Source organism: Bos javanicus, chromosome 3 (genome assembly GCF_032452875.1).
Source record: "Bos javanicus breed banteng chromosome 3, ARS-OSU_banteng_1.0, whole genome shotgun sequence".
In the NCBI taxonomy this organism is placed as follows: Eukaryota; Metazoa; Chordata; class Mammalia; order Artiodactyla; family Bovidae; genus Bos; species Bos javanicus.
This window is the reverse complement of record NC_083870.1, coordinates 110291878-110302423: the sequence shown is the minus strand read 5'-3', so window position 1 is coordinate 110302423 and position 10546 is coordinate 110291878. Positions and strand designations below refer to the sequence as shown.

The 10546-nt window shown below is 44.9% G+C and overlaps 1 protein-coding gene across 1 annotated transcript in view; it reads right to left on the bottom strand.

Moving 5' to 3' along the window:
* Positions 1-4532: 4532 nt before the first annotated feature.
* The window catches only part of CLSPN (claspin), a 28710-nt gene continuing 22696 nt past the window's right edge, over positions 4533-10546 (bottom strand). The window contains exons 19-25 of the mRNA XM_061412539.1: positions 8593-8757; positions 8364-8485; positions 7990-8117; positions 7546-7651; positions 6717-6799; positions 6251-6412; positions 4533-5920 (exon numbers count right to left, since the gene is read on the bottom strand). Of these exons, the coding sequence (XP_061268523.1) occupies positions 5810-5920; positions 6251-6412; positions 6717-6799; positions 7546-7651; positions 7990-8117; positions 8364-8485; positions 8593-8757 (877 nt within the window). The 3' untranslated portion in view covers positions 4533-5809. The remainder of the gene's footprint in view (positions 5921-6250; positions 6413-6716; positions 6800-7545; positions 7652-7989; positions 8118-8363; positions 8486-8592; positions 8758-10546) is intronic.

Genomic DNA, 10546 nt, shown 5'->3' with positions numbered 1-10546 from the left:
CCGGAATGGGGAGCGCCGAGTCTTAACCACTGGACCACCGGGGAAGTCCCCCCTCTAGTGTTCTTTGGCCATATCATCGTCAGAAAGTTATGAAAGGGTAAGTTCTTCCCCTAATGTCTAACTTCCACCCCTGCTATGATCGTTTTGGGGATGCTAACCCTGAAGGGACAAGAGGTAGACCAGGTTTCTGCTCCAGAAACCTCTCTGCACCTGAAACTCTGACTAACCCAGTGGATCTGTGGGAGGAGGCGAGGGCAGGAGAGCAGAAAGCTGTCAGCCGCTGTTCTGCTCCAACCCTGACATGTTCTCATCCTTGGCCAATTAAACCTTTCCACACTCCCAGCCACCAACGTCAAGATTTCAGCTTTCTCATTTAGCTTGTAATCAGAAAAAACTTGAAGAAAAAAGAGGGAGGAGGAGAGCTTGGATATGCTGGAGCAATTTTTGGGTCTGACTGCAGAGACATAAAGTACTCTCAATACTCTTCACCCCCTCCCAAACACACACACACACACACACACACACACACACACACATTCATACGCCTTTCCTCCTGGGCCCCCAGAACCTAATTTTTCACGTTTGGAAAACCCAGATGATTTTTGCCCGGGTCCATCTGGTTTTCCAAATAACCTGTCTTTTTGATAAATAACATAAGTTAAATTAGACAAGACAAAGAGAGGGGTGGGCAGTCAGTTTTTTTCCTTCCTTCAGCCACTGAGAAAAAAAAGAGATGAGGACTGAAAAAGCTACAGGACTCTCCCAGTCCTGCTGCGGCACCTTCCACCCCTCGGACTGGGCCCAGCGACTCCAACCAGGAGCTGGGAGCTGCCTCTTCACCCCCACGTCTACCCCACCAGCCAGCAAGAACACCAGATCGTGGTTCCTTCTAGAGTGAAGGGAAAGAACCCCAGTGTCCAGCCCTCTTCCTCCAATCACCCTTAGGCTGAAGCTACTTCAAACCCCCTTTTCCCATTATGTATCCCACCCCAGGGAAGAACCAGATCAATAAACTGAAAATGAAAAACCTTTCAGGTGAGAGAAGAGCGGAGAGAATGAGGGGATGGGAAGGACGTGGGTAGTACAGACCAAGATGATACAACCACGAGGGACAGAGATCTGGCATCTGGGTCTCAAAAGGCAGACCCTGAGGTGACACCGGCTGTACACAAAGCCGTGCCTGTTTCCCAGCTCACTGAGACTCCAGGCACACAAGCAGACCTCCAGCCCGACCCCTCTCAGGAGGCCCAGCACAGAGCGAGGCACCATTGGGCCTGGGCTAGGCCCGTGGGCTGGCAGCTACGGAGCTTTGGCAAGACTTGGCTTCTCTTTTCCACTCAGCTAGACCGTAATGAGCCCCACCTCCTCCGCAGCAGTGGGTCAGTCAGCGTGAGCACAGCCTCTTAAATGTGCTCCCTCATCTCACATTAATTGTATCTATGATCCCAACCATAACCCTGGGAGCTAAACCAGGCCAGTTCACTTTAGCTTCATTTTCCAGCAGAGGAAAATTTCAGAATGGCTTATTCCAGGGTCATGCCACGTGTAAGATGCAGAGGAAGAGCTTAAGATCTCACATAGCAACCACCTCTATCTGTTCTATCCCACATTAGAAAACATCCTTGAGGGCCATTCAGCTCCTGACTCTTCACCATGAGCTCTTCCAGCCTTCAGATAATTCATTGCTCAGTACATTTTTATTAATAATGCTATGTGCCAGGCATGGCTACCTGAAACATACATTTTTTAAAAAACACAATATATATGATCTCTGCTTTCACAGAATTTAGTCTAACGCAGAAAGCAGATCTAAACAAACATTAAAGTGGTAAACTGTGATAAAAGACCCAAAAGAAAAAAAAAAATAGGAAACAGGTAACCTAATCAAGAAAGAGGTGGTAATGGAAGCATCTGTGAAGAAGTTAGATTTAAGCTAACAGTAGACAAAGGAGGGTGGAAATAAGGACTTATTGTACAGCACATGGAGTTCTGCTCAATGTTATGTGGCAGCCTGGATGGGAAGGGGGTTTGGGGGAGAATGGATACATGTATATGTTTGGCTGAGTCCCTTTGCATGCGTGCATGCTCAGTCGCTTCAGTGATGTCCAGCTCTTTGCGACCCCATAGCTGCCAGGTTCCTCTGTCCATGGGGATTCTTCAGGCAAGAATTCTGGAGTGGGTTGCCATGCCCTCCTTCCCAACCCAGGGATCGAACTGGTGTCTCACATCTCCTACATTGGCAGGCGGGTTCTTTACCACTCGGGCCACCCGAGTCCATTTGCTGTTCACCTGAAACTACCTCAGTATCAGCTATACCCCAGGGCAAGATAAAAAGTTAAAAAAAAAAAAAAAAGACAGTGGAGAAAAGATCATTCCAGGAAAAGGGAAGGATACTTAGGAAGCCCCTGAAGCTGAGTGTAATGTGACTGGAGGGTGGGAGGCACGGTTATGTCATAGAGGGTCTTGTAGGCCATGGGGAGCTTGAACTTAATTCTGAATGCATTGGAAGACACACAAAGGTTTTGAGTGAGGGATTGGCATCCTCTAATTTAATTATATACATGTCGCCCTTTGGCCGCTGTGCAGATTGGATGGAAAAGAGGCAAAACTATGAGTGGGGAGATCAGGAGGCTGCTGCCAACAGCTGGTAAGAAATGATGGAATCTTGGATCAGGGCATTGGCTAAAGAGGTCATTCAAGATGTAGTGTCAAACTAGAAATAACAGGACTTAGAGATGGTTTGATTATGGGAGGAAGGAAGGAGGGGTCAAGAATGACCTTCAGCCTGAGTGACTGGGTATGTGGAGGTCTCCTTTACTGAAATGGAAAACACACGAGGAAGAGCAGGTTTTTAGAGAAGAAAGATCACATTTTTAAAGATGTTAAGTTTGAGATGCTTATGAGACCACAGGCCTATGAGTGGCCCACAAAACATGGTGCAGTTGTGATACTGACAAATCTGTATGCTTGAAGAGTAGCACCAGACGCAATGCATCCACATACATCTTCCATCAAGCCTCACAGCAACTCCGAGACGGGCGTGAATGACTACTTTCATTTGACAGACATAAATGGTGGCTCTGAAAGGGGTAGTCTTTTTCATTCCACATTTACCGGGCAATACTGCATTCCAGGCCCCATGCCAGGCAGTGAGCAGACACAAAGGTAGAAGACATAGCCCGTCTCAGGAATGCTATAATCAGAGTATCACAATAAAGTGAAGGTCGCTCAGTCGTGTCCAACTCTGCGACACCATGGACTATACACTCCATGGAATTCTCCAGGCCAGAATACTGGAGTGGGTAACCATTCCTTTCTCCTGGGGATCTTCCCAACTCAGGGATTGAACCCAGGTCTGCTGCACTGTAGGTGGATTTACCAGCTGAGCCACCAAGATCACAAAATTCCTCCCTTCCCAATATTCCCCTGCCAAATACTTTCCCCTGTTCTTCAGTGTACAAACCTCAGGAGAGGAAGCCCCAGAAGTTATTAGATAGACCTCTGGGAGATAAAACCCCGAGACACCCTCTCTGAGCCATTAGAGATGCTCAAAGCAGGGTGAAGTTTATAGAGAGGCAGTTGAGAATTTGCACAAGAAATTCTGAGCACCCTGTCTCCACAGCACTCGGGTGAGTATAACCTGATGCTTTATGGAAGAGACTCAAGTATGGTTTGTGCGGCTGTGGGCTGAATTAATATCAGAAACCTGTTTAAATCAAGTAAGTACCGTGTGTTCCTACCAGTGTGTGGAACACAAAGTAAGACATTGATCACCCCAATCTCCCAGACTCACAGGCTCTCACCTCTCCAAGTATGTAATCTCCAAGCTAGTGAAGCTGAGTCCTAGCAGGAGCACAGCACAGGCCCTGGGGTATGCTGTTTCATTAGAAGGGAGCTGAAGCTGATGGCTCAGTGCTCTGGGCACAGGCATGCGGTCAGGTCACCACTCTCTACTTCAGTCATACCAGGGTCAAAGCTTAGCTTGCCTTCTGACAGCTGTACTGGCACAGAGAAAAGTAACGCAGAACTTAAGCTTCAGCTTTTCTGTCTCCAAAGAGTGCTTTCTTTTTGGAGCTTAGAGTAGAAACCCTTTGCTCCCTAGATTTCTCAGGCACTGATTTTCTTATCTTAAGCAGTCAACTCCAAAATCCTCTTTTCCATCTCTCCCCCTCAAAAAAGGATATGGGAAAGGAAGAGGGGAGAAATATCCAGCCCTTGCCCCTAGTTCTGTGTTGCCCAGCAAGGGCTGCCAAGCCTTGGGCACTGTTTAGAGCACTCAAAGGGAGGGGCAATGATGATCACCTTGGACCCACAGCTGTCAATCAAAGGACAGTAATATATATGTAAACTCTTCTCCCTGCACACCCAGACCACTTGGTAAGTTAACGTGATCAATTCACCGGAGTTGAGAAGACACTGAGGGGACAACAGCAGTGCCTCTCACACCAGGCCCAGAGAGGCCTCCCCTGGGAGAGAGGCACCCTAAAAGCAAAATGCTCAACATTAGACAGGTTTTGACCTAAGAATGAGCATTTAGTCTGGACACCAAATCGTGCCCTCCAGGCACTGGATTTATTGAAAAACTACATACATATTAAAACATCTTTATATACATTTTCTCTGTTATAAGATTACAAATATACAAATGCAAATTCCATCAAAGTCAGCATCTTGTACATTAGAAACAACTGCAGAAAACCTATATCCTAATTCCATCAGTTAAATTGGGATTCCTCAACCAGTTAAAAAAAACTGGCACAGCTCACCCAGCTTCCCAAGTGCAGCTCATGACAGTGAAACCACAGTGTTTACATGGGACGTTTTTCCAAGGAAGCAGTGACGTTTGGTTCCGAGGGGGGAAAAATATGTTTAAAATTCTGAGAGCCTCATGGTGGTTCGGAGAAAACTGGGACTGGTGGCAATCCTCTTGACAACATTTTGATGAAACTCCTTGATGGTCTTCTCTCAAAATAAGTAATGAAGTTATTACTTCATTGTCCTCTGACTGGTCAGGGCAACGTACTCAACCCAGCTGAATGCAATAAATAATGATTATATATAATTCTTCGGTCAGAATGAAAAGGAAGGTCCTTGAGCAACAGTGTTTCAAATCAAAAACTGAAGTCCTAGAAGAGAGGTCTCTGGTCCACAGACTATCTAATGCGGATGGCCACTGGCTGTAACCTTCTATCTTCATCCTTATACTCCAGAAAATTTGCTCTTTCTGACTTGGGTACCAGTTTGAGTGCTTATTATAAAGGAAGCAAAAGTGAACTGGAAATTTGAGACTGCCTTGGGAAGGGCCAGAAAGGAAAACGGAAGGGGCATGGCTTCTAAAATAGCCCATCTGTTGATTCCTAGGTCCTCTAAGAAGCCCCTCTCACTGAGTCCTGGTAACCATCCTGCATGTCGTAGGGGTGTGAAGACATCATCGCAGTTTCAGTATTCACTGCTTTCTGCAATTTTCTGTCCTGTCACACTTTTTCTTCCTCCAACTACCCCTTTCACCAAAAGGAATCAATCCAGTTAGTTGCTAGGGTAAAATGTCAAATATTTAATGGAGGACACTCAGGTATCCCATAAGTTGCTGTTGTAAACACTCCAGAATTATTAGTGGCCAACCCAGGAAGTAATACTAGGAAAGAGATGTCCAGAGCCACACGGTGGAAAGAACCGGAATATCTGTCCTCAATCTTAACGCATTGACTGTGAAGGAGGTGGGGATCATCCACGTGAGCATCAATTCCAGCCTTCAGTGCCAGATACTTCTCAATGGAGCCCCCACAGAGGTGCTGGCGCCCTCATAGCGCTAGCTTTCCAAGTAACGGAAGATGCTTTGCTTCGATTCTGAAGTACTATCATCTATTTTGAGGCGCTTAGGTGAAGTGGATGTCATTAAAGACGGACCCCTTCTCCGTACCTACAGAGCAGAGAAAGAGACAAGAATCAACTCAAGACCTTTGTACAGGCTGTGGTTCACTCATACTTAGCTTCAATCGGCTCTTAAGCAGCTCATAGTTAAATCATGGATAATTAGGAAAAAAAGAAATTGAAAATTTCCAGGCAAGTCTCACAGCTGATTATACTTACTGGGGTTAGCAATCCCCTTGTACCTTATTGGGAATGCAAGATTAACACTATGGCATAAATCTTTAAGCCAGAAATACATATATATTTTCAATTCAATTCAATTCACTCATTCATTCACTCTGCTTTGGAGAGTCGCCAAATCAGTTCTCAAATTCCCTACCCGAGGCTTAGATGATTCCTTTGCTGCCTCAGCCTTGACAGGAGAAAGTGTATGGAAGACGAAGTTTCTAGAATTTCGGGGAGCACTGGGGTTGAGGTCAGAGAGGGCAGCCAGTTTCTGAAGCACAGCTTTGGGCTGGTTGAGCAGGGAGCCTGTCTTCAGCTGAGGAAAGAAGAGTCATCTGGTATCAAATTCCAAGAAAGGAGAAGCCAGCTCCTCCCTGCACCCGCCAGGTTTGGAGGCGACACATTTCCACCCTGCTCAAATGGAAAAGAAATAGCAGGCTCCTTTGACACCTACTTCCATTCCCACAGCCACCTCCCTCCCCTAATGACAGGGCTCCTTTGACACCTACTTCCATTCCCACAGCCGCCTCCCTCCCCTAATGGCAGAGCACTCCCTTAACCTGACTGAGGCCTTCTAACATTGCAATCATGACTTCACACGAACAAGGTCCCCAACCAACCTGGTTGTCACTTCCCGGTTTGATGGCTTCAAAAGGATTTCTGAATAAAGACTTTGATTCTTGAATAACCACAGTGTGACTGACTGAAAAGAAAAGACAGAGAGGCCTGCTCTGGGCAAAACTGGGTAGAATTACTTTTACATCTAAACAAACTATCAGGCCCTTAACTAAGCTAATAAACTGAGGCCAGAGGAACTGATTATTTTATAATCATGATTTGAAAGTATAGTAAGTGGTTAAGACAGACAATTCAGCTAAACTTACTGTCTGATTAACAGTAATAATAAGAAAAAACAACAGTGATAAGACAAATTCCAGCTCTAACACTTAGGTATATAATCCTGGGCGACTAAACAAAGAAGCCAGAATTCACTCCTCTGAGCTGCCTTACAGGGCTTCCCAGGTGGCGCTAGTGGTAAAGAACCCGAGATGCGGGTTTGATCCGTGCGTTGGCAAGATCCTCTGGAGGAGGGCATGGGAACCCACTCCCATGCCTGGAGAGTACCATGGACAGAGGAGCCTGGCAGGCTACAGTCAGTGGGGTCACAAACAGCTAGACACGAGTGAAGCAACTCAGCCCGCACACATGCACGAGCTGCCTTAGAATATAAAGCAAAACCAGCCATATACACCCTCCACTACAATATCTACTGTCCAGTAGAATTCGATTGAAAGAATATTGTCTCTCCCCATCCGAGGGGCCCCTTTAAGATAATATTAGACACAGGTCCATGACTAAGCTGCAAAGCCTCTGAGGGCTGGAGTCACCTCCAAGGCTCCAGAACCTACAATCCAGGGGGACAGCCCCTGTGAAGGACTAAGAGCTCACCATTCTTCTGCAGAGCTTTGGCTGTAACCTTCTTGGCCAGCATCATAAACTGACTGTCTTCCCCAATCTCTTCTTCATCTTCAGCTGCAATTTTCCCCTGCTGTGCCTGAAAATAAAAATCAGACAGCATTAACAGAAGCCCACGGTTCCCCCAAAGACCCAAAGAATTAGCATAGTCTGGAAGCTAGAGTACTTGGGATAACATTTGTTTTCCTTTTTGCTACCCTTTGTTGCTTCAGACAAAAAAAAAAAAAAAGTATTTTGGACAAAAACATGAATACAACTGCCCGTGGTAGTCTTTTCAAAGCATAAAAGAAAATTCAAGGATTAAAAGAGACAGCAATACACTGCCCAAGGTTCTGAGAACTCTCATGACAAGCTGGGTGACTGAGATGACCCTCATATCTAGGGTTGGAATAGGCGAATCTCTTGCAGGCTTCCTACATGGTCCCGAAGCCACTGCTCTCGTTCAATTCGCTCCTTTCTCCATCTGGCTTCCGTCTCGTCAAGCTGTTCTTCAATCTGATCATCATCAGAGTCTCTGTGGAACAAGTCCATCTGGGAAGCATCATCTAAAGTGAAGAGTTAAGGCTATTAGCATTCTGCAATCCCCACAAGAGAGGGTGTCTTGACAGACACTAGTGAACCCTGTTCGTTTACAATACACTGACACAAGCTCTTCCCACCACGAATGGAAAATAAAGGTCAAGGCCAGGTCCACCACAACTGCTGCTATAGTTTTGAACTCCTCCTGCCGGCTTAGACTGGACAAACACGGACCGTGCGCCATTCGCTTCTGAAGGCAATGATCACGATACCTATGTTTTTCCATCGGAATCTCCTCATTCGTCCAGGACCATCGCTGTGCAGGTCCCCATCAGCAAGGTACCTTTCTTGGTACAAACGTAGCTCGCGCTTATCATCATCTAACATTGTTTTCCTACGACAGGAGAAATATGGTGTTCAAAACCAGGGCCACTCTGGCTGGTTATAGGGCCTGCCTTAAGATGCACCCCACTGCTCAGAAGGGCTTGTTGGGATACTGACATGTGTATTTTCTTGACTTGACTCTGCAGTTCCTCATCAGAAGGAAGTACTTCATCAATCACATCCTCTTCATATTCATCAAGCTCTTCCCCATCATACTCATCTTCGCTTCCCATGTCACTCCCTGACACCTCTGCCTCGTCCTCCAGGTATTTCTTTAATCTCCTGGAAAACAATATTGAAAATTGGAAAATACAACAATGAATATACACACAGTAATGACAAAAGCAGAACACACAGCCACCTCTAATAACAAGCAAAAATTAATAATAATAATACGTTTGTATAATACTTAAAAGCCTGTTACTTTGTGCCAATAACTGTGCTTTGGAGCATTATTGCATAATCTCAGGGAGGGGTATTATTATTGTTCCCTTTGATTTACAGTTGAAGGAACTGAAACTCAGAGAGTAAACAACTTCCTGATGGCCACACAGCTGAGAGGCAGCAGAATCTGGATTCAACCTAGGCTGGTGACTCCAAAGCCAGAGCTCTCAATCTCCTCTATATATTTGAGACATACCTGTCAGAAGGTTCATACTATTTTGTTTTGCATTTAGGCTCACCAGCTTCAGGAGATAGACTAGAGACAGTATGGTATGGAAAGGTAATAGCCTGGGGTCTTCCTCAGCCTGCCAAATCTTGACCCACAAATTACAGGTATGACTGAGGCTCACTTGTTGCTGTTCAGTCACTCAGTCGTGTCCAGCTCTTCGTGACCCTATGGACTGCAGTGCACCAGGCTTCCCTGTTCTTTACTGTCTCCGGGGAATTGCTCAGACCATGCCCACTGAGTCAGTGATGCCATCTCATCCTCTGTCGCCCCCCTCCTCTTCTCGCCCTCAATCTTTCCCAGCACCAGGGTCTTTTCCAATGAGTCAGCTGCTTCCATCAGGTGGCCAAAGTATTGGAGCTTCAGCTTTAGCATCAGTCCTTCCAGTGACTATTGAGGCTCAGTTAGTGGTAATCAAAACCACCACAAGTTCGTTTTTTTGACTTCAGGTTATACTGAAAACAAATTGACTGTCACCTTGAGTTCATATTGCTGTTATCTATGGTCTAGAATGGCAGAAGCTTGATGGCTTTCTGAAAGGTGATTTTTATCAAAGACTTGCATTATTATTTTAAAGCTGAGTTCCTCTAAATCCTAGTGTTCCTGAGGAATTCCTTCAGGGGCCAAAAGCCACCAAGCTCCTCAATCTTCCCATCTAACCCTCTTTGAGCAGCTCAACTTTTAGCTGCCATTCTTTATAAGACTTCATTTGAACAAAGGACACTATAGTTAAATAAGGTTTAAGAACCACTGCCTTAGAAAAAAATCTATAGATGACCCAAAGCTGTATGAGATGGTTAATTTGACAGGTGACAAATTAGAATCCAAAACTGATCTCAACAGAATAGAATGATGGGCTAAACACAACAAATAAATCTAATAAGGATCAATATGATGTCCTATATTTGAAATCTAAAAGTCATCCACATACAATAAAATGTGAAATATCTATTAAAACGGTTTTTATACAATTTTCAATATCATGGAAAAATATTTACAGATATAGTAAGTGGTGAAAAAAGCAAGATGCAAAACTGCATATATAAAACACTTTACAGATCTCAACCACATGAAAATATATGCCTAACAAAGGCAATAGTAACACTACCACCACTTTCACAAATATTCTGAATGGTGGACATGGACGCCTTATCTTTCCGTATTCTTCTAAATCTTCTAAAATAAATGGCTTACTTTCATCATCAAAACAACAAAATATTTAAAAAATTAACAGTGGGTCATTTGCCTGAAACTAGGATGAGGAAGCCCCACAATGATGGTAATTCAAAGGAAAAAAGACATGCAGAATTGTAATCATCTACTAGATCCTCAAGCTCTCCAGTGACTCAGTTCTTATGCTTATTGGTTACTTTACAAGTAGTAGGCAACCAGAGCAAGGGA